At 38.1% G+C, this 24,758-nt stretch overlaps 1 protein-coding gene and 1 long non-coding RNA gene across 2 annotated transcripts in view; one reads left to right on the forward strand and one right to left on the reverse strand.

Moving 5' to 3' along the window:
• Positions 1-1,645: 1,645 nt before the first annotated feature.
• LOC128506424 (uncharacterized) lies at positions 1,646-2,039 on the reverse strand. Its single transcript, XR_008355711.1, has 2 exons — positions 1,973-2,039; positions 1,646-1,893 (listed from the first exon to the last, which is right to left on the reverse strand). It is a non-coding gene; the product is annotated as an uncharacterized LOC128506424 (long non-coding RNA).
• Positions 1,852-24,758, forward strand: part of LOC128506423 (rho GTPase-activating protein 6) — a 132,193-nt gene continuing 109,286 nt past the window's right edge. The window contains exon 1 of the mRNA XM_053476847.1: positions 1,852-2,522. Within this exon, the coding sequence (XP_053332822.1) occupies positions 2,064-2,522 (459 nt within the window). The 5' untranslated portion in view covers positions 1,852-2,063. The remainder of the gene's footprint in view (positions 2,523-24,758) is intronic.

Genomic DNA, 24,758 nt, shown 5'->3' on the forward strand with positions numbered 1-24,758 from the left:
CATGTCTTCTCTTCTTTAGCAAACCTACTGCGAAACACGGACAGATTGTAGGATTCTGGTTAACACCTTTAAGGCTTTTCATAACCTAGCATTGTCATGAACTGAACTCATTTATATGTACTTCACCTTCTTGTCCTCTTAGATCCTCTTCTGCTATTTAACTAATTACTCCTACTACCTCTCTGACTATCATGGAATCTACTGCCTTCAGCGATTCTGCTCCCCACCTCTGGAACTTTCTTATGACATTTAAAATATTGACTCTCTTTCCACCTTTAAACAGTTGAGGGCTGATTTGAGCCTGGGACCTTCTAAGCCATAGTCCAATGCCATAATCACTTAGCCACCCCTACCCAATTTCCCTACATATGAACAAGTTTCATTTTAGGGAGCTCGTTCGTAAGTCCAATTTGTTCGTAAGTCCAACAAACTCGTTCTTTGTTATTGTCCTTGTTCTTTATAATCGTGCCGATGGTTGAACAATTCATGTTAAAAGAATGAGCCAGAGCAACTATTCTTTTAGGTCTTCATTGTTATTGCTTGGTGCTTCTTAGCAGTGCTAGCTCCATCGCCGCTGTTCTTACGCCTGCTTTCGTACATCCTGGGCTTGTACTGAACTGCTGCACAGTACTGTACAATCCTCCAAAACCACTTGCAGGGAGTGAATGCATATTTGCATCTTTAAAAGTTTGTAACTCAAATGTTTGTATATAGGGCACTGTAGTTGCTATTTGATTTTATGGTGCTTTGATGATTTTACATTATTTTGCAAGGTGTCCTTGTGTGTTTGAAAGGCACTCAGAAATAAAATGCATTACTCACTTACTTGCTCATCGTATATACCACTTTATCTTATATATCTTGTAATTTATATGATTAAATTATATGATTACAGTCATACAGCCAAAACACAGTGTTGCATGCAGATTTTATACATATAATACAGAAAATGTGTGTGCCATAAAAGCTACTTCTGAAGTTTATGTAACATGGCATTGACCAATCTTGTTTCCTAAAAAATTTGAAGTTGCTAACTTCAGCAGTTTTGGAGAAATTATTTTATATGTGCCCTAAAAATTGTCATTTTTCAGTGTTATAGTGTCTTGCTTCAAAGAAGAATAAGTTAAAACGCTAATTATTCATATTAATTTAAGTATTGGTACTAAAATTTATGTAAGCTTCTAAAAGCATATGATCTGTAAAAATTGCTGCTTGAATTGTTTTTTTGGTAAAAGCTTAAAAAGCAAAAAAATGTGTAGTGTCTGTAACCATGTAGAAATGATGTTGCAATATCTTAACAATTTTGCATTTTATAATAATACACTTTTAAATATAAATTGGCCAAGATTCATCTGAATAACAATTAAGATAAAAAAAGTTACGGACATTACATAAAAGGGCATGAAACTGTACTTATCAAACGGGTTTCTTTTTATCTGATACAAATATAAATGTGTATGCATATTTACAAAAAGAAAAAAAGCAAAGCATGAATCGGGAGATAACAAGCAATGGTAAACAATGGTGTTATACTCTATGAGCCTATCTGAAAATTAAATTTTTCACCTTTTCTTACCTAGGTGAGACTTTTTAGCACCAATACCATATTTTGGCTGCTTTGTATTATTAAATAAAAAAAATCATAGGAAGTTCAAAATGATTTATTAAGATCATGATAATGTTGGGGGCAAAACAAACATCTAGAAGTCTTGTCAGGCTCCTCATTAGAAAAACAAACAAACAAACAACAAAAGTTTGTTCTGTGGTTACTTGAATGAGAGTGGGATTGTGGAGGGAGGGGAGAAGACAACAGGAGTTTCCAAAGCACTTTCTCCCTCCCAAACTCGACCAGATCCCGAGCAGAAAGGCGGACAGCGCGTGTTTTTCCCCCTCCTTAATACAATTAACACGCATGCTTGGAATATTAGGGTAGTATGTTATTAATATAAAACAGCGATGTAGCTTTTCTCACCATGGGGAACGCGTGAGATTTTTTTGGGAGACCTGTGAGTAAATAAAAAAAAAAGAGAGAGAGAAAGAGAGAGAGAGAGAAAGACGCGACCATGGCGTCGGCGCAGGGGCTCCTCCACAGCGTGTTCTCCTGCTCGTCCCCGGCTTCGAGGAGCATCACCAAGCGGAGACTGCGCCAAACCCGGAGCTTAGACCCGGCGATCATCCGGAACTGCGACGCCGAGTCGGACTTGACGCGCGCTGAGCTCGAGCGAGGAGCCGAGGAGGAGGCGGTCGCGTCCCAATCCGATCTTCAGCCGCACTCCAAACTCACCACGGCGCATCATCTGCTGTCTCCGTCGCTCTCCAGTCCTGCTACGCCTTTCGACACGTCCCCGTCCTCGAGCTTCCACTTCGACTATGACTTCAAAAGCGGGAAAAGGAACACGGCTTGGGATTTGCCCCTGTTCGCCAATTCGGGCTCCTCAGGCACCATCTTTTCCCCGAGAAGGTGGCTGCAGAGGAAAGCGCAGCACAGCGCTGCTCACGAGTACGTCGTCTGGAGGAGTGAGGTAAATTCCCTTTAGACATTAGAACTGGGTCAGGATCACATTTAAACAACTCCTTTCTGAAGCTTCTACAACTTCTGGGAAATCATATAACCTTTAAAAAAAGAGTTATTAATTTTCCAAAAACATTCCATTATTACTTTATAAACAAACTATATATATATATATAAATAAATTAAAATAAATAAAATAATAATAAAATTAAAATATATATATTTTAATTTTATTGTTATTTTATTTATTTTAATTTTTTTCTATTCACTTTATGCATTTATTCCTTGCTCAATCCTGACCTGTGACTCATTAGACACCTAATTGCTCCCAGGTACCCTGTGACATTACATAAAACCAATCTTCCAGTTATCCAGTCACGGATAATCCTCAGCGAATCAGTGTGGATTATGCCTGGTGTGCGTTAGTGTGTGTGGATTATTAGATGAATGCCTTATAAATGTGTACATGTTTCCGAACACGGTCCATGATTTAACGCACTAATCTGACATTCCCACTGAATCTCATATGCAAAAGGGGCAGGTGTGATGTGAATTAAACCAAATCGCAGTACTTAAACTGCACCTTATTGTCTGCTCAGGAAGTATTATTCATTGGAATGTGGCCGTCCTGCCAGGCCTGACATATGGAGTTGGAATGAGTCGAGTTGCTTCATATAATGATCTCCTGAAAGAAACAGGCTTTAATGACTAAATATTTGGCTGCTGTCCACTCACATACTGTGGTCAGACCTTTTCTGTCTCATTTAAACATGTGTACGGGTGAAGCGATCTGATTTCCACAGTGGGTCTTTTCTGCTGGGGTGTAATGCCAACTTTTTGCCTATGGGCTTTTATATATATATATATATATATTATAGAGGATGTCCAATTTTTTTGTTTTGTGGTTCTCGTGTCACACTTTTAAGAGGCCATGTACATTTAATTTAGCGCACGTTTGATGCTTTTCTTCACATAGCCCACTCATTATTATCTGGGCTTGGAAGCGGCACTAAAGGTGCCCTGTAACCCCAGTGGGGCATTGGCTGGGTGAGAAACCAGTCATGGCCTTTTGCATGGTAGATAAAAAGCCTACCAATAAGCCAGCAATGCAAATTTATCAATATAGATATTACAGATGCCCCTCCCCCATCTATAACATCTTTAATTGATATATTTGTTATAAGGGGGATGATTCATCATTGTATCGCATTTTTTTGTTGTTGTTGTGTTTGTATTTTAAATATATTTTAAATGCAGTTCTAAAATCCTACAGGTGATACACGCTAAACTATTTACACACTGACAGGCAGCACAGCAGCCTGTGTGGTAGGAGTAAATCATTTGCCAAGGTTGTTTAGAATTGTAACAAAAAGATGATCAAAGGATTGAGGATTTTCTATTTAGAAAATTGTATAAAAAAATAATAATTAAATAAATAAATTGATAGTTACAGAATCACATCACAAATCGAATTGGAAGCCAGTTGTTGTGAAAATATCGTCTGGGTTGATCCCTGGTGATTCTCATCCCTAATAGATTCTTGGAGTGGTTTCGTGGCACAGCGAGTCATTCTGCTTTGTCTCAACTCCACAGTCCTCAGCTTGACCCTGAGCTCTATGTAGTCTTCCGCTCCATACTATATTCCTCCCATTTCTGCATGGACTTCCACTAGGTTCTTCAGGTTTACTCTTACTGTACCTCCTGGCGGGACTGGACCAAGTCAGTTAAATGTGTGTGTTTTGGTGATGCAAGGTACCCTGCCATGGACTGCGGTCCCATCCAGGGTGTTTTCCCACCTTAAACCCAGTATTCACAGGACAAGTTCCAGATCTTCCATAACACTGTCTAAGGTAGAGCGGTCTCTCAAGATGTATGAATGAACTCCAGCAACAAAAACACATGGAGAAAAAGTGGTAAAAGTATGCTGTATATTTGCTTGTTCCTGAATTGTGCACATGAGACGTTTGTAATTGGCCAGCTCTCTATATGTGCCACGTTTTCCAGTTGCGACTTGCATATCATGCACATACTTTATCACTGTTCTTGCATTTCATATTATATATAACTGTTTGCATTTCAATCTAAGCCTTGTAAACTGTTTGGCCTAATTTTACATTAAATGGACTTGTTAGACTTGTTGGCATCGAAATAGTTTGAATTTGGACTGATATGTTTCAGACACATATAAAAATTTTAGCTGTGTATTTCCCTAAATGTCTGGCAAAATAAATAAATAAATAAATGCTTTTTGAAAAAGTCATGCCTATTTAACCTATATCATCAATATTACCTAGCTTTGTGATCTGTACATTTTCCGTAGAATTTGCATAGGATTTAAGGTCCAATGGTATCTTTACATCACAAGAAATTTGCTATTAAGTTCTCAATAAAGTGCTATTAGCTATCTCTCTAATATGGGCCATGTTTCCAACCAATTGCGACATGCATATTATGCAAGCCCAGTGATGACTTTGCATAATACTTTGCATAATCTGCATTTTGCAATTGGTTGGAAACGTGGCCCAAATAATGAGCTGGCCAATTATAAAACGCCTTACGTGCATTCCAAATGGCAGACAGATGTTAGCGATGTCTCAAGCCTGGATTAAATGCGTCAGGAAAGAACATTCGGTGTAAAACCTTTGCCAAATCAAATGTACAGATCAGATGATCTGCTGTGGTAACCCCTGACAGCGGGTGAAAGAAGACGAACAACAGCAACATGGGTTAAATAGATATGGATCTAGCTAACATTGATGAAGGTATACAGTTACCGCCTGTTGCTCTGCTCATTCCTTAGTGTGTAATTAAAGATGACTGAAAACAGGATATGTCACTGGGGTTATATAATTTCCAGGCATCCATGCGGCAAATCAGTGTCAGTGATTTGTGCGTCACCTGGCCAATGCTGTAACCCATGTTACAAAGCCTTCTCTCAAAACTGTCCAAGAGTCTCAGGGGAAAGAAGTCTCACAACGATTAAAATAACATCAAGGCAATAATAATGTCAGTAATTCAAAATTTATTAACAAAAATGAAGCACTGATCAAACTAAACGTGGAGAAGTTGCAATAAATCCACTTTTCACTTTCTGCCTTCGTGCTACGGATCTCTGCCGCACATCTGATCAAAGCGAAGTGCACGACTGTTTCTTTCATGCTGCGCTTTTACAGCTGCGACTGCACACATCACTGGCTGGCTGCCTGAGTGACATTCAGAATAAGCAAACAAACTGTTGATAAATGACCAGACTAATATATTTTATAAGCACTTTTTTTGAAAGGGGTGAAAAAAAAAAGATTTGCATTCTGTGCCATTGGAGGATCGTGCTGAACATTCAGGCTATTACTTGCTGATCATTTGTGGACAATATGATTTGAGCAAAGTCTTAGTTGTGATTAATCGTGTGATTTCTGTACTTGAATGAATAATCTTTTTCTAATTATATGCCATGACCCTGAAAGAAGGGATGACCTGGGATTACTTATAGTGTATATTGGGAAGTAAAGGTCAAACATGAAAAATGATTGTCGTCCCTAGGCTGCAAATAATGATGAAGATAAAAGGTTTTTATTATTAGTTTTACAATTAATTCATTCATTGAATAATACAAAAAAAACATAATTGCTTTTTTTTTGGTACTTATCGGTGTGATTTTTGGAATTGCCAGCGAGGAACTTTAACAATTTAACATCCTCACAAAGAAAAATGCTTGAATTATTTTTATTTCTTTGGGTGAATAATACAGCATAGGCTTCTTCCAAATAGTTGAAATGTTGCTTCATGGTCTTACTTAGACTTAGTTTCTACTGCACCGTTCGGCGCATTGGGCGGCGCGGTTTCTCCAGCGTGATCGGTTTACCGCGACATCTTCGGCCTCGTCCCACGAAATACCGAGTGCACAAAGATTGTCCATGAAAGTCCGACGCCATGTTGAACGTGGTTTGTCTTGTTTTCCACAGAGTTGCTGATTTTGGGTGCTGTGGATGGAGTTGATGGAGTGTATGGTCCACAGATTGCATACGTTGCTCAGTCAGGATGTCGTTTAGGGGGCGGGTGGTGGATCTCTTCGTGGTTTCTGCTTCCCGTTTCTGTAGCGCTTGGGTTTTACGGGGTTGGGTTGCTAGCTCGACACCCAACCCTCCTGCTTTTAAAGCTGAGCATGGGACCGTCCATGGCGGATACATTTATATACATTTATAAATACCCATAAATCAGCTTTATTTCTTGTGGTATTGTTAAGTAAGGATGCAGGTCGACCACACTTTACTCCAGATAGAGGAAACATGCGATCAGCATCCTAAAGAAGGACAAGGCAGTGGTCAGGCGATGATCAAACAAGATTAAGCAGGGCAAAAAAACAGAACACTAGAACAGGATGAAACCAGGAAACCATCAAATTGTATATTATATGGCTTGTTATAGACTGGAAGATGAACAACCCCTAGGTAATACTTCACAATTGCCAACTGAGAATCCTGAAATAGCTTTTGTGTCATCAAGTCCAGGTGTGTATTATCAGTGAAGTTGGAGTGTATGTGATGGGAATTGGAGTCCTATATATATATATATATATATATATATATATATATATATATATATATATATATATATATATATAAAAATTTAAAAAAAAAACCACAATGACATTTTCAAATCCGGCATAATTTTCAAGTCAGATACTGTACAGTGGCTCAAATTTGAGTCTCTACCAAAAACGTTGAGCAGAACATCAAAGAGTTAATATCGCCTAGATTGCTCAAGCCCTTGAGAACTGAATACCAACTAATAGGACACTTAAGCCTAAACAACAGCGTATTAATGGTGCAATGTTACCAATTATTTCAGAACCTGAATGTTAATTTTGTTCTAAAGAGAATTTCGAAGCAGACCTACTCCATGAAAATATATTCAAGGGCTAGTGGTGTACATTTTGTGTTCACTTAAGGGGGCATTTACATAGTAGATAGAAAATCTGATTCATTGATCAGGCACAATGGGTTCAAGTGCACAGATGTGCCCTTAGTGCTCAGAGATCAATCGTTATTCAATGTCGCAGACCGTTGTTATTGGATTACACAGATAGAGGATTTAGAGGATGACACGTAGGCTAATCCGCATTTCATAAGTACAAGGCCATATCACTGACCCCATGCCCTCCTTCGTCAAACATGCCAGTGGTGATAAGATTGAATTTTTTTTTCTCAACATGGACATACACTGGTTTATGAGTACCAGATATCATTTTATGGAAACAAAGCATACTTCAGTTCTGAATGAAGGCTTGATCTTTAAGCAACGCTGGGTTGGGAAAGATTTTACTTATTTGCTTACTATTACTTTCCGCATTGCTAGAGTGGGGTCTTTAAGAGTTCAAGTGTTTTGCAGCTTTATCATGTGTATTCCACCTGGGAATATAAATTCCTCGTGTTTTGATGATACACAAAATCTTTTTTATATATAAAAAATACAAAAAAAGATACAGTACATATTAAAAATACAAAATATAAAATTCCACCACAACAACAACAACCTTTTTTTGTATAGCGTATCATTACAAAATCATTAGCAAAGGAAACTTGGCAGCATCTCATCTATGCGCCCTAATTTAAAATATCTAGTTAAATAAAATTTTGAATTACATAAACACTAGGTCATCTTTTTAAACAGAGATAATATTTGTAATGCAGAGGCAGAAATAGCCAACCGTCACCACGACAAATTACTGCCCGTTTATTCCAGCCTGGGAGTCGTGAAAGATCCACAAAACAATATTGTACAGATTAAGTCATCACATAACACATTACAGGTAATCTCAGGTGTATAATAAAACTTTCCCCACTGGATTTATTGTGTTTCCTTTATCCTAGAAAGAGACACAGAGAAGATAGTGGGACAGTTTACATTACAGTAAACCATTACATGCGGGTTTATACTAAAGAAGCATCTCTAGTCAGTGCTTGCCATGTGCTTTTATTCAAAACTTACATACAAGGACAACCCAAGGTCATCCGTTTGATGTTTGTATAATACCGTATATATTAACAAATTTAACAAACAAAAGATGATCCATGATTTTTGTCAGGATTTATTATTATGCACAAGGTTAGGATTTTGTCCTCGTTTGGTCTCTTTCCTCAAAACATGTGTATCTCGATTCATTTCGTAATCTCATATTCAACACAGACACAACACAGAAGGTGTCTGACACTCGCTGTTTATCTTACTGGTATCAGAAACCAGGGTCGGGGATAAGAGACCAAGTTCAGCATTAAGCTACTATGTAATGAACCAAACAAATGACACATAAATAACATGTTAAAGATTGAATCAGACTCTACAATTACACAGTAAATAAGAAGATTAATTATAAAAATGACAAGTTATACTGTTGTTGTTTTGGCTTTGCACATCTATGTATAAAAAAAGAAAGAAAGAAAAAATATGTTTTGTGCAGCCTGTACTTTTGATATGCTAATTAGGCCCATCCTCCCTTCCATGGCACTGAGATCACATGACCTGAGACCTCAGTATAATTTTCTTCAGAACAACCATTATGGTGGAGACGGAGCAAGCTTTTTACAGAATCTGCTAAGAAAAATCTTACAACACATTGTATTTGCTCTAGTGACTTTATTTTATCTTTTCCCTTAATTTTAACATACATTCTTACGCACATCATATAAATTGAGAACCATCTGTTGTGGGTGTCAATCTTTAACCTCCTTGCTATAATAAATGACTGTTTCAGTATACATGTACTGTATTACTATGCTATCAAACTCGTATCTATATTTCTATTATGATATCATACATTGTTACTGTAATTTACCAGTATACTTTTTTTTTTACTAATAATATGTTTATTTCAGCTATACATTCTGTATATAATAAGTGGAATCATACACCCCTAGTATACATGTGTTCAAGTTCAGCCTTTTGTTGTGACACATACATTACTGCACAGTGAAATTCTTTATTCTTCGCATATCCCAGCTTCTTGTTGGTAGGCAGGGGCGCAGGGTCAGCCATTTTACGGCACCCCTGGAGCAGACAGGGTTAAGGGCCTTGCTCAAGGGCCCAACAGCGGCAACCTGGCGGAGCTGGGGCTCAAACCGTTGATCTTCCAATCTGTAACTTAACTCAGAGCCTTAACACACTGAGCCACAGGTCTGTCAATGAGTAGCTCCACTGAGGACAACTCATCTGCCAAGGTTATACGCCAAGCAGCCATGACATTAAAACCATTAACATTAAAATCACTTATGTTTGGGTTTCCCTTTTGTCACTAGTGTAGTTTTGGGTTTGAACCCCCTCAGGGTTTGACTCCGCCTCTAGGGTACGCTGTGGTGTCTGGCATTTGTTGACAGCAGATCCGTTGTTTGCTGTGGGTTGTGGGTCTGGTTCCTCCATGGAGCTTGTTTGTCTGGCGCATCCTATAGGTGCTTAATCAAGTTGGGGTCTGGGGAGTTTCAGCATTGGGCTTTTTGCCTGCCAGGTGCCCATGAGCAGTTGTCTCTGGGGCAGTGAGTGCTCTGATGCCTTTTTACCGTGGTAAGCATTCACTTTTCTTGGCAATATGTGCTGCATTGGCTTTTCTGTAGGATCGGACTGGACAAGCTGGCCTTTGGTGCCTGCGGGCATCTACGATCCTGTCTTCAATTGGCTTATATTTAGTGATAAATGTTGTATAGTTTATCTGGTAGCGGTCATAATGTTATGACTGATCTGTGTACATTGGTCATTGTTTGAATTAACGGTTACTATATGCTGTTCCTTTCTTGACATGTTATCTTACCATATTACTTAGATCTGTATTTAGCTCTAAGACCGAGCACAGACCATGGTTACTACTATTTTGGTGGTTATTGAAAGTCCCTGAAAGAAGGAATTTGGAAGTGATGGTTAAACTTAGCAAATGATTGTAGATTCTATGACTGCTAGGCTGCAATTAATGATTATTCTGATTTTATTGATTTGTCTTTATGAATGAATTAATTGTTTGAAGGCGTCATGGTGGCGTAGTGGGTAGCAGTTTCCTCCCACAGTTTAAAGACATGCAGATTAGGCTAATAGGCGTTTCCAAATTCCAAATGTAGTGTGTGTGTGTGTGTGTGTACCGCGCCTTGTTCCCCAAGTCCCCTGGGAATGGCTCCAGGCTTCCTGTGACCCTGTACAGGATAAGTGGTATAGAGAAAGAGTGAAAGATTAATTGGTTGGATAAAAACTGGTCCTTATCAGTGTGATTTGGAACATTTAACCATTTAATTTTTATTGTGGATAAATGCAATAACAAATGTTTTTATTTTTAATTGCTTAATAGTGTTAATATATATTTAATACCAGTCAAAAGTCTTGACCTACCTTCTAATTCAATGTTTTTTGGTTTCAATGTTTTTTTACATTCTAGAACAATACTGGAGATTTCAAAACTATGAAATAACCCATATGTCATTGGGTAATTAAGTAACAACAACAATCATCAGATGTTATTTTATGACAGAAAGGTCAGCCATTTCTGGAACAGTTCTTGCAAGAACATTATTGTCAAGTGTGTTTGCAAAACATGCAAGTAACATGATGAAACTGGCCCTCACGAAGACCTTCCCAGGAAAACAAGACCAAAACTTACACAATGTATACCGCCGAGTTAGAAGCTATGTCCAAAGTTTTGACTGATACCGTGTGTTTGTGTATATATCAGACTTCTATATAGACCTCTTCCAAACGGTTTAGATGTTACTTTAAGGTAAATGTTTAAATATTTACAAATACAAAACAAACAAACAGAAATCTGAAAATTAGATCAAATGCAAGCTTTATGTGTGGTGTTGCATCAATAGAAATGTTCTTGGGCATTGGATCCACTTTGTTCCTCATGGTGTTGTTACATAAGGATGGTGGGACCACACTTTAATCCAAGTAGACAAAACAAACCCATTAATCAATATCGTAAACACAGGGCAGGATACATTGGCCCATGACTCCCTTACCAATTACTAAACTTTTTTTCTTTCCTGCTACTTAATGTTTCCATATTACTTGGATCTGTATGTGGAACCAATCCAGCAAAATATCTTCCTATGTGCTACAGGTGGACACCAGAGCACCATGGATGGCATGACTTTGGGGACATACGTTTGACCTTTCTGACTTCTCTGAAATGGGTGTGGCACCTTAGTTTGACTCATGTCCCTAAGAGCCCAACATAGGATCTTCCTTTTATGCTGGAAACTCTTAGCTCTTTTACCAGCTTAGGAAAAATGAATTGCAGATGGGTTTTTGTGGAACTAGCCATTACATCAGCCCAATATCATATCACCCAGCCTTCAGAGCATTCCCAGTTGCAGCCAGTATTATTTTTCCTGGACAATGGTCGACTGATCATTAAGCTAAATGTTACATTACTTATCTACAGGCCCACTGGATGGTAGCTATACTATGGATTTGTAACTATAATTTTTTTTTTTTTTTTCAAGAATGGTGCTTCAGCTTGACTATTCCAAACCGGCCGTGAGACTTTTTAAAAGCAATTTACCTGGTATGCACACCTGTTTTAAGTAAGAAATGGGAAAGTACAAAAATTGGAACATTTTCTTCTGGCTTCGATGGTTGAACGGCACATCTCCTGTTCTCCATTTAGCGAGTCGCTCCACTTTAATAATGGCCTCGTGAATCCTTTAATCAAATCCGTCCAAACTAAAATTGACTAATTTACTAACTAATCTTCAGCAATCTTCAGATTATGTGAATGACGATATGTAACGTTCGTTTTATAATTTCGAAGCACAGGATGGGTTAGCGTTCCTGAACGTGTTTCCGAGCGTGCCTGGATGCATCATGAAAATAGGAACCCGCTGTCATGAAATAGTTTTTGTTGAAAATTTGAAACACAATATGGTAGTAATATAAGCCAGCTGCTTAGGCTAGTCCAGATATTCACCAGGAAAAGCAAGAACAGAGCGGAAAAGTGGAGGACTAAAGGGGAAAAAATGTAACTACGACGCTTGGGCTGTAACATGCATCATGTGGTGTGCAGCGTGGCACTGAGAAGAGCATGTTGGCAGTTTGGTTTATGTTTGTAATGCTATAAGTATATTATGCGTATCTTGATGAAAACATTAAATCTTCTGGAAATGACATTCTATAGATCTTTGCTGTAAATCATCAGGATGCAGTGTAATGATATTAGGCTTGACCTCCTAAGCAATGGAAAAAAACATGTCTACATGTCTTCATATCAGTCATATTCATATGTATAATTCTAAACATTTCTAATTAAATGTTGAATGGTTTGACTAGCGTAGTAGTTTTTATATTCTTATATAATAATAATAATAATAATAATATGTAATGGTTGTTAAGGAGATAATTCAGAATATAATTAAGGAGATAATTTCCTAATAAAATTACTGTTTTCGGGAATGTTTGGTACCCTTAGAGTTTTAAGAAATGAATATAGTTGCAAGCAGCGATGAGCGGGCCCAAGCACCTTGTGCCATCGCCACCCTGTCGCACCGCACAACCTGTTTGACATGCAGTGTCACATGTTTTTGAGCTACAGTATGAAGCAAAATCTCTTGTGGGGCCCCTAAAGGCCCTGTGTCACACGACTCTCAGGCATCCTAATAAATTAGACATTAAATCAGGCATTATCCTAATGACAGCAGATTCAAACCAGTCTGCCAATTTTTGAGCATGTTAAGACCCTCAAAAAGTCCAAAACGGTGGAAAGTAAATAAAATAATAATAATCCTTATAAAAAAATAAGGTCCTGCACACCCTGTAGTGCTTGGGCTCTAAAAATATCCTGCAATGGCGGCACAAAACTATGTGGCTTAGTGATGAGCAGTAGTGTCGCCCTGCACCTCCAGGTTCCGGGTTCGATTCCCGCCTCGGGGCCTGTGTGCATGGAGTTTGCATATTCTCCCCGTGGTCACCTGGGATAGAGATGTATACAGGATTAAGTGGTATAGACAATAAGTGAGGTGAAAAAAAAAGACAAAACCTTAATGTCTTGATTATTTCAATCTGAAAATCTGGGTCACGATCAGATGAACAGGCAAATATTGGCTTTCTGGGATTGCAGGGAAGAAGCATTTAAAACATTATAGCTTTAGAGGCTCCAAAAGCTGTTTGAAGAAAATGATGGTTACAGGCAGTTGTAAAGGAAAAAGGTGTTTTTTTTTTTTTTCCACTATGTATATTATAACATATACTATTTGAGCATTTTTGTTAATGGTTCGCTTGTACCAAGTACCAATTTGAAAGGTGCGAACTGGATTTATAAAGGACCCAATTTAACCCTTCCATAAGGCATGTAAAGATGACCCCCCGAGAGGAAGCCAAATTGACAGGGAGGTGACAGCTTGTTAAATGGCTTGCTCAAGGGCAGAGGAAGGGTACAGGAAGGGCATTGGAGCACTAGCATTTGAAAATAGATGTGTCATGGGAACACTTTACTGAAACAAGTTTACAGTCTGGTACATTCCTTGGATTCCGGTAGGGTAAAGTTTGAGAAAAAAAAGACCTGAAATTTATTTTTATTTAAATTAAACTTGTACAATCTTGGAAAGAGTGGCACCATTTCCTAAACACATATGTAATGCACATAAAGGCAGTTAAATAAAAAAAAAAACCTTCAGAGAATGTCCATGTAAATAGTTTTCTTCATTAATGGCATGATAGGAGTGTTTAAACCAGCAAAATAAAATCACTCTTTATACTGCTTATCCTTCACAGCCTCATGGGAGACCTCAAGCCTATCCGGGGGACTCGGGGCACAGTATGGGGTACACCCTGGAATGGGTGGCATTTTTCATCGCAGGCCTCAAGCACAAGCACACTTGCTTACACACCATGGGCAATTAGGAAACTTGTGTTAGTCTAATCTACACGTCTTTAGACTGTGGGAGGAAACCTACCAAGCACAGGGGGAACCATGCCTCAGAAAAATAACCAATGCATTTAACTTGGTGATTAAATTCATTTTATATACCTAGCATTTCCATGAAAAAAAACATGCTATAATTTAATTGCGGTATTATAGCACTTAATAGTCACATCAACCAAAAATAAGGGGGGTCATGCTTAATTTACTCTTTGCCAACTTTATCAGAGCAAAGAAGGTACAATAAATAAATCAGAAATCAAGTAATACCAATAATGTGGAGTTTATATGATTGTCCAGCTGTACAGCTTAGGCCGTTATTAAACTACAAGGTGAACATGGGTTACGGCGGGCACGGTGTTCAAGTGGTTAGCAATGTCACTTTGCACCTCCGGGCCCAACGTTTGTTTCCCGAATCGGGTCTGTGTGCATGTTCTCCCTGTGGGTGGGTTTCCTCTGGGTACTCTGGTTTCCTTCCACAGTTCATGCAATTTGGCTAATTAGCATTCCCAAATTGACTGACGTGTGTGTTTGTGTGTGTGTATATGTCCTGTAATGGATTGGCACCCTGTCCAGGTTGTACCCCGCCTCATGCTCAATGTCTCCTGGGATAGACCCGTGACCCTGCACATGATAAGAGGTGTAGAAAATGTATGAATAAACATAGGCTACGTTTACATTACAAGTCACGTTGTTTAATTTCACCTTTTTGGTCGGATCGGATTTGCATGTCATAATGGTTCATATCCGTAATTACAAGTGACTTTTATCTGATTCCAATGTGGACACATTGATACATCTTTGTCTGTGTGATCTGGGTGAAAGCACGTCATATTTGTGCGACTTCTCATTTATTTCAAACAAAGAAATAAAAAATTTGCTTGGGGTTTTGCTCTGGACGACGGCATGCAGTTAGTCGGCTGTATTTGTTGAGGTCCAGAAGAAGGAAGAAAGTCAGACATCTCGCTTAAGCTGTTTTAGCAGCTTTTGCTAGCAGAAATCTAAGAAATCCCTGGCTGCCGGTGCTGACCGATGACGTCATTGAGTGCCTTGAGGCAAAATTTACATGAATTCCGATCTGACCATTGTTGTTTAAGTCACATGACCTTGTATTGGATATGTATCCAATTCAGGACCACATACGAGAACCAGACTTGTGCATGCAGACAGCCTTAAAAAATCAGATCTGTGTCACATTAGGTTATAAAAGGAGGATTGAGTCACTTCAGGCTGGTAATGTGAGCATAGCCATATTGTACAAGTGAGAAGAGTGGACCATGATGCTGCCGTTCGTGCACTGAGCATCTCAGAAGCATGGATGGAAAAAATCAACTGTGTATACTGAAGCGTGAAGCCCACACACCATGATGTTAGCAAGCACACTGTTACTGCGCCTAAGAGACAAACCGCCGAGTCGCTGATGAGAAGTTTGGACGTAGCGCTGGTGGTCTGGATTAGGTAACCGGATACTGTTTGTGCAACCAAAACGTGTAGGACCTGTGTATAGTGAAATAGTGATAATGATCAACCCTTTAGGACCACATAATGAACAGCATGTGTTTACTTAATCTCATGATTTGACACAGCACAAGGCTTGAATATCTGTGTGTTTGTAGACAGGCAAGGGAACCAGAAGGAGGAAATAAATTTTATCGGATGAACGCTGAAGTTTTAGAGCAATCCAAACTGGATTTAATTCCATATCTTATTAAATATATTTTATTAAAATAACGTGTCTTTCTTTGACACACCTTGAAAGTCAGGTCATCCTCACATCCAGACATTTCCTGTGCCATTTCTGCATTTTGGTGACCTATCCTTGCTCACAATACCTTAGATAACCATACAAATGCCATTGTGAAGTAAGAGAGAGTGACTCTGTCATAATAAAGTGCTGTGGAATTTTGAATTATGATTATGATAACTAAGTTGAAGGTGACCCAGTTATTAGAAAGTTTTTCAGTATTGCAATTATTTTCCAAAATCCCTTTGAATCCCATTTGAACCACTCATGGCAGCCAGTGTCTTGCACAGGAAGCTTCCTTGATCACATGATGCGATCGACTCAAGAGGCGTTGGCTTTTGCTTAAAAATCTGGTGGCTCCATGTCATGGTTTGCTCTAAATGTAGACTAAAATACGGTTGTATAGCAGGTTTTCAGGCAAACATTTTGTAATAGACAACTTTGTGTGCCAGAGCAAAATAATTTTAGAAAATCAGAAAATGGTTTTTGTGTGTCAAAATGATGCTATTTGGGCATTTGGCAATTAAGGTTTTAAAACATTGCCGTACCTCTGTAATTCTACAGGTGGTGCACCCTAAACTATTCACATTTTGGCAGCAACTAATAGTTTGCTAAATTTGTTTAGATGTCATATTAGCAAACTCTGCTAAATAATAATAATAATTTTAAACTCTTGTATTTTAAGGTATTTTTGTTGTTTGTTATGTAAAATAAAGTTTTTTTATGGTTCAAAATTTTCTAATTGTGAATGGTGATACTTACAAAATCACAATAGTCAAAAGTCAACTTGGCACATGGGTATTATGATAATATTGTATTGGATGGGCCCTGGTGATTCCCATCCTTATCACTTATGAATACTTTTCCTGGAATGGTGTCCAAGAAGTACAATGATACCTTATCATCTTTACATTTAGAAAAGACATGTAAATTATATAAAATATGAAATAACTAGACATTAAACCTCACTCAGGCTTTATTTCTGATGATCTGTATGCCGTAAACACAAAGTGAATGTAAAATACAAAGTGAAAGGCCATTAAGTTGCTAATTTTTAATATAATTAAAAGGTAAATTATAAAAGGTAAAAAAATACTTATCTATACCTATAACAACTATATATTTTTCCTAAAAATAGTTTTTGCCATATTTTCTTTACATTCGCTGCTCACATGCATGTCTAACTATATACAGTAGTTTCATAATGATTTAATAATTACTTTAAATATTTAAATATTCATCATTACCGAGAATTTTACTTGGTCTCCTATCTCTCTAGTGGAATTGTGAAATGATGCTGGTCTAACCTGGCATTAGCAAGGAAAACAGGCTCGTGTTTAAATAAAGCCAGTTAATGCTAACAAAATTAGCAAAGCTCATCTTTGCATGCTTTTTTCAAACGAGAAGCAGTTCATACCTTGTAAGGAGTAGCACTGTTCTAGTGATAAATGTGCTATAGCAGATACCTAATTAGTTTGTGAGATACCGTACCTAGAAAACATTTTAGTGAGACTGATGGGATACATCATGATCCAGGACTTTGTCATATTGTTATATTGATAGTGTAATAAAGTGTGAGTCATAAAAAAAAAAAAAAAAATGTAAAATTATTACACACATTTTTTATTTATTTATTTATTTATTTTTTACAGTAGGTTAATGTAGTTAACTAAGACTACCCCTGGGTTTTATGAGCCACAATAAAGTTTAGATGTATAATTACTAATTGGTAATTAGGCATCATTAATAATCATTCATTGAATACCTGACATACTGTATGTTGTTAGAAAGTAAGTAAGTCCTGTATTCATACAGTATCATAATACTGCAGTATATACACATTGCCATGCAAATAATCTAGTGATCTGCAAGAGATTAGATTATTAGGAGAAAATATATTCAGTTTTTGTGTTTATTTTAAAAAAAAAGAGCATTTCAAAGTGCAGGAAATGTCCCAATATTAAAGAACTTAGTCCTGGTTTAAAACAGCATGTACATAGAAGTGCTGCTTTGTTTAGGTCCTCGTATTTTATGCCCTATTTATAACTGAAATATTTAAATTTCTTCACGTCTAGTCTCCCAAGTGTTGCTCATGATTCTTTAAAAGCTTTTTGTGGCTTGTATAAGAAATTCAAATTGTAGTACAGTGGAACCTCAGATTGCGAGTTACACGGTTTGCGAGTGTTCCGCAAGACGAGCAAAGATTTTTAATAAATTTGGACTTGGAAAACGAACACGTCTTGGTTTACGAGTACAGAGTATCATGTATCATGCATGCGCGCAACTGAGCCAACAGTTTTTCTTTCTCTTTTGCTGCGGAATCGTAGGTGATCCTCTCCCCTGCTGAATCTTAGTGCGCGTCACTCACTGGTATAATCAACATCCGTGCACGCATGTACTGTTTACTATAACACTGTGAGCACGTGTGTTTATTTTGTGTCTGTATGCGTGTGTGTACAGTGCGCGTGTAAAGCAAAAGCAAGTCTTATTAGAGAGGTTAAAAATCCATTTTCTCTCTCTCTGTGTTAGCCAGCACTTTGTGTACGCACGCGTCATTGGACACCGTGTCCCTTCACACACACACCCTCTCCTCTTGCCTTCTCTCACATACATACACACACACACACACACACACAAATACATACATACATACGCACACACACCCTCCTCTTCTTGCCTTCACACACACACACATACATACACACACACACACACACACACATACATACATACATACATACATACATACGCACACACACACTCCTCTTCTTGCCTTCACACACACATATGCACGCACACACATTCTTTGCTCTACACAGAAACATTGCTCTGTCGCGATTTTTTTTAAAGGTAAAGTGCAGGTTCATTAGTTTTATTTTTCATTTACAGCAGGGATTCTGTTAGTGTGAGCTCATTTGAGTGTCATTAGAGAGATGTCTTGTTAATTTTTTCCGATAAAACAGTCTTTCCGATAGTGTGTTTGTGTGCGGTGTGTGAAACTCAAATAAGAGAGGAGGAAGGTTTGCTGTGTAAGATGAGAAGAGGGAGAGGGGATGGGCTAATTCCTCCTCTCCCCTTACTTTAGCTTCACGCACATACACAAACGCGCGCGCACACACACACACACACACACACACACAGCGTCTGCGCAAATAAACGGAAACAATTATCTGTCAGAAACACTTATCTGTCTTTTAAAGGTAAAGTGCGGGTTAATTTGTTTTATTTCTCCTTTATGTTTTGTATTTGAGTTTCTATTCTTTCTTATGCGAAAATTTGCTTTGGTTTTGAAATATGAGCCCGCTTCCGGAACGAATTATGTTCATAATCCAAGGTTCCACTGTACTGTAAATCTTTTTTAGTATTGGTCACCTGTGTAACATTATTAAAAGTCAAAGGAGACACTTTTTTTTCTAATGAGGCAGGGCCGGGGTCACTCATCCTCAGACGTTAACACTGCAGCCTCGTTGCTTATCTATCTTTACGTGCATGACGAGGACACTGCAGATGGTGAATTGACACAATTCTTGATTTTCTTTCGAGATGACCTTGGTTTGTTGCTGAACATCACAAATGACTGACTGTACAGTTATCGTCTGGATCTGGGAAGAGCAGACTTCATGATTAGCATTGAGCATTTCGAAGCTATGTTGTATGTAAGTTAGTTAGTTTTAAGTAGTAAAACATTAAAAAACTTACTAAAGTTTACTTTAGCGGCTACATTTAAAACTGACTCAGATATTTATAAAAGTTTAAGACATTTTGGATTATTAAACTTTGTTTAATAATAAATGCAAATATTGCATAAATTTTAAAACACCAACAAATGATAAAACATTAAAAAATCTGAAAATTCATCTTTCTTCAAGGCTATACATTTCTTTCTCCTATTTTATGAACTCAGCACCTCGACATGTAGTTTATATGACTCACTAGTTGGGGTTTCTGCTTGTCTAGCAGAAGATTTTCATCCCCAGAAGCAAAGTTCTCCACCTGTTATATGCATAAGAAGACTTCATACCCTACTGTTAGTTGCTGTGCTGGTCTTTGACATGGATTGGTGGTGGCTCCGGATGTTTAGCCTCTGAGTTACTGATAGGAGGGTCAGCGGTTTGAGCCTTAGCTCCGCTAGGTCGCCTCTGTTGGGCCCTTGAGCAAGGCTGTCTGCTTTAACCTGTCTGTCTGCCTTCTCTAGGGACACTGCATCACTGTATAACTGACCCTGCGCTCTGACCCCAGCCTGTGCAGTGATGTATACAGTATGTAACAAATAAAGGCTGAAATTGTACTCATGAACTAACAAACAGCTGTATACCGTTATAAATATATATACATTTACTTAACCCTCAACTGTTTTTCTTATCTCAGTTGTAACATCAATTTTTTTCTATAAAAAGTGTCTAGAAAATTAATAAAAACAGTATAAATAAATCTGCCAACTATCACAACGTGCTTGATGCCACTTGCAGGAGTAACATTTTTTGGACCTTTCACCGCACACGTCTCATCTTACCTTCAAAAAGAAAGTAAACTGAGTCGGCTCGACTTCCTGCAGCTCTCATTTTTCATTTCCTGGCCATAAATCTTAAAGCCTTTTTAAGCAAAATTGCTCTACTTATCTCAAACTTTAATATGTTTCATCATTTTAGAGGTCTTAGACATACATAGAAATAAAAATGTTGATTTCATTTCAAGCTCATTTGTAATACGTCCTGTATATTGTCTTCCTCATGGCAGGTACAGTTATGAGTTTGTGTCTCACATTGTGGTGTAATTATTGCTGTTTGGTGACCTGTTGTTGTTTTTAACAAATTACAGGTAGGTAACGTTTTAAATGGCTTTAGAAATGAATTCAGATGAAATATAAATATAAAATATTTTTCAATATAATTAAATATAATTGTAAGCTAACATATCCATTGTGACAAAACTGTGGATGGTGGAGTTAAAGCTTTTATTTTTTTAAAATCCTCTATGACATTAACACCACCACCACATTATTTAAATAATGATAAAGAAATAAACTCAGGATCATGGGCACCCAAGACTCATTTATGCCTGCGGGGACCAAACCCCAGCCTGTCTGGTCCGATTTCACAGAAAAGCCAATGTACTTAGTGCTTCATAGCTTGTTTAGTATGAGGCTGAGCAGGCCTAGAGTTCAAGTTTGTCTCCAAATTCCTCAGATCTTAATCCTATCAAGCATCCATGGGACGTGCTGGGCAAACAAATCTGATCCATAGAGACCCTAACTTAAAACCCCTTTAGACTTATTACACCCCTTATTACACCCCTTGGGGAACATATAAAACCTATTTAAAAAGTTTGGACACACCTTCTAACTCCATGGTCTTTCCTGATTTTTATTTCTTTCTACATTGTTAAACAATGCTGAAGGCATCTAAAATATATGATCAATTTCTTTGAACAGTAGATATTGAGATCTATCTGCTACTTATCTCTCTGTAAATCCTTCATAACGGCACTAATCTGAGGTGCTGTTTGTTAATTTGTGATTTCTAAGAATGGTGACTCTAAATGAACTTCTCCTCTGCAGCAGAGGTCAGTTTTGCTCTTGCTTTCCTGTGATGGTCTTCATGAGAGACAGGTTCATCATGGAGCTTGATGGGTTTCACAATTCCACTTGACACAATACTGTTCCTGCAGGAACTGTCCCAGAACATCAATGTTATTCCATAGTTTTGAAACATCCAATGTTGGTCTACAATAGAGAAAATAAATCAATAATAATAATAATTAAATGGTGTGTCCAAACCTTTTTAACTTCTTATATAGGTTGTTTTAATGTTATGGCTGATCATCATCTAAATTTTACTGTTGATGTTTTTTTCGTGTATACTTTCTTACTTTCTCACTTACTTCTGATTCACAGCCTACTGTGATGTCTACTGGCATGTTTTTAATTTGGGGTCCCTGGGGAAAACACATGGACATGGGGCACATAGTATCCCCTAGGCCAAAACATATAATTCAGCTAAATTGCATTGATTGTTAATACCTGGTGACCAGTGGTAGCACTAGAGATTCTGGGCCTTTTGAAAACCCAAGGGGTCTTGTTGCGCTTTGGCATTTACACCACCCCTCCCACCCCACCACTCTTTATGGTACCTCTCCTAGTGACTAAACTCGTACTTTCCAGTGGAATTTTTCGACCATAAACTCTTTTTGTTAAGCAACTTTTGGGGATTATTTGCATCAAAAAAGGGTTTGACCTCGAAAGCTCTTTGCTGTAGAGATCAACATGGAATCTTGTAATCACTCGGGTTGGATCCTCCAGGGGACAAAATGGCAAAATTGCCTTTCTAAGTGTGGACATTTTTAGAAAAAGGAATTCCTCTGAGGGTTTCTCGAGTGTTTAGGGTTCTTAGTTGCATAAAATGGGGTCAACTGGAAATCCGCAGTGATGGAGCATACTGTTCCCCTAGAAGAGCATGCCAAAGAAACCTCAAAGATTGTTGACTTGTGAGGTTTTTTGATTCCTCACGGGAGTTATGCATGGAACGGAATCTGATATAAGATTTTCTGTTATAGGATTCGACATACAGTAGAATCTTTAAGCTTCCCCTGGAAAGACGATCCAAAGAATCCCTTAACTGATTTACTCTAGATCTTTAATATGGAATCATAGTCATTAATAACCTTTTATTCTTGTTGGCACACAAGCATTGTTATGAATTTGAGACAGTGTTGCTTCTGCAAATCCACGGCAAACGCTAAGACGACTCCTTCTGCCATGAAGCACGATCTTGTAACTGTCAACTTCATCTAATAGTTTTAAAACAAAGGCCGAATTTGTTCTCAAGTCAGCATTAGCGAGAACATGATTTGTAGTTGTTTGGCCAGAACGGAGAGTTTTGACAGCGAATTTCCGTTCACATGCTGTTCCCCCCCTGATGTGATATCAACTGTGAGAAAGAAAGCAACAGCCTGGAAAGGATTCATCTCACTCCCTAAATATTTGTGATATTATCATGGTTCCAGCCAAATTTCTTACTGTTGAGCCTCTATTTGGGGATGTAATGGTGGACACTCAGAAGTGGCTCTCTGTCTTTGTTTTTCTTTCTCTTAAGTCTTCTTTTTTTCCATCTCTAACACAAGAGGGTCTAGTAAATTGTTTGGAATTCCAAGCGTTTAGTTGCCCCGGAGGGAAACCGAGATTTTTTTTCTTCCCTTCCTCATTATTACTTACTATCTTCCTTTGACACACCCTCAGTCAGGTCATCCATGCATCCGGACATTTCCTGGGCAAATCTACCCTTCTATGACCTTATTCTAGCCCACAGTATTTCCAGATAACCTCCAATATGCCATTGTGAATCGAGTCGGATGCAGAGTGCGCTGTCGTGCGAAAGGAACAAGGAACGACAACCGTGAAATCTGCACGGATTCTGGAATAATTTTATCTTTTTTTTTTTTTTTTTTAATAACCTCTCTGAAAAATCACTTCAAGCTGAGCAGTTTATAGTGAAGTGATTCCGAAGTGGTTAAACGTTTCTAAGAAACCCCATGGAATATTGCTATAGTTTAGGCTTAATGTCGCCACATGCTTAGAATTCCTTTAGGAAAATTAGCACACACAAGAACAAACAAACAAAAGTGCAACAATCACATTGTACCCTAACGCTGAGAACCGTTCGGTTTGGTTCCTCGTCTGTTCCTTTTATATTTCAGCAGTTTCTACACATTATTTTTTTTTATTTTAATAGGTGTCTGGTAATTTATTTACTTGTTAATTTGCTCCTGAGAATATAATTCTGTTCTTTACACATAAGGTTTAAGAGAACCATGCCAAATGCTGTAGATTCTAAATGTTAAACATTATATAAAGCATACGAAGCTATGCTTGTCACTATTGTATTTATCATTATAAGCTGTCTGACAGAGGCAGGTTTTAAAAAGCATCAAATTATTGGCGCGAGTCAAGCAAAGAAACCATCATGGAGATTTCAAATGACAGTAATTGAATTGGGTTAAGACCGATCCAACACATTATTAAAACCTGCAGTGAATAGAGATCACTTGATGGAACTGCATCATTAAAAATTACAGTAGAAATCACAACTGTGTTTAATAGTGAAAGTGAGAGACAGTTTCTGAAGGCACATTCTGCACATGATGTGACAAGAACTTTCAGGATTAGGATAAAAAAACATTTTTGTGGCTTTATTACTGAGACTAATCAGAAAAAAAGGCTTCAATTTGTTAGGAAGCATAAAGATTGGACAGGATGACAAATGAGGTAAGACAGGAGTCTCCATGGACTATGATGTTTGCAGATGACATTGTGCTTTGTAGCGAGAGCAGGGAACAGGTGGAGGAAAATTTGGAGAGGTGGAGGTATGCTCTGGAAAGCAGAGGAATGAAGGTTAGCCGCAGAAAGACAGAATACATGTGTGTAAATGAGAGGGACCCAGGAGGATCGGTGAGGCTACAGGGAGCAGAGGTAAAGAAGGTGCAGGATTTTAAGTACTTAGGGTCAACGGTCCAGAGCAACGCAGAGTGTTCAAAGGAGGTGAAGAGGTGGGTACAGGCAGGTTGGAATGGGTGGAGAAAAGTGTCAGGTGTGTTGTGCGATAAAAGAGTATCAGCGA

Source organism: Clarias gariepinus, chromosome 18 (genome assembly GCF_024256425.1).
Source record: "Clarias gariepinus isolate MV-2021 ecotype Netherlands chromosome 18, CGAR_prim_01v2, whole genome shotgun sequence".
Lineage (NCBI taxonomy): Eukaryota > Metazoa > Chordata > Actinopteri > Siluriformes > Clariidae > Clarias > Clarias gariepinus.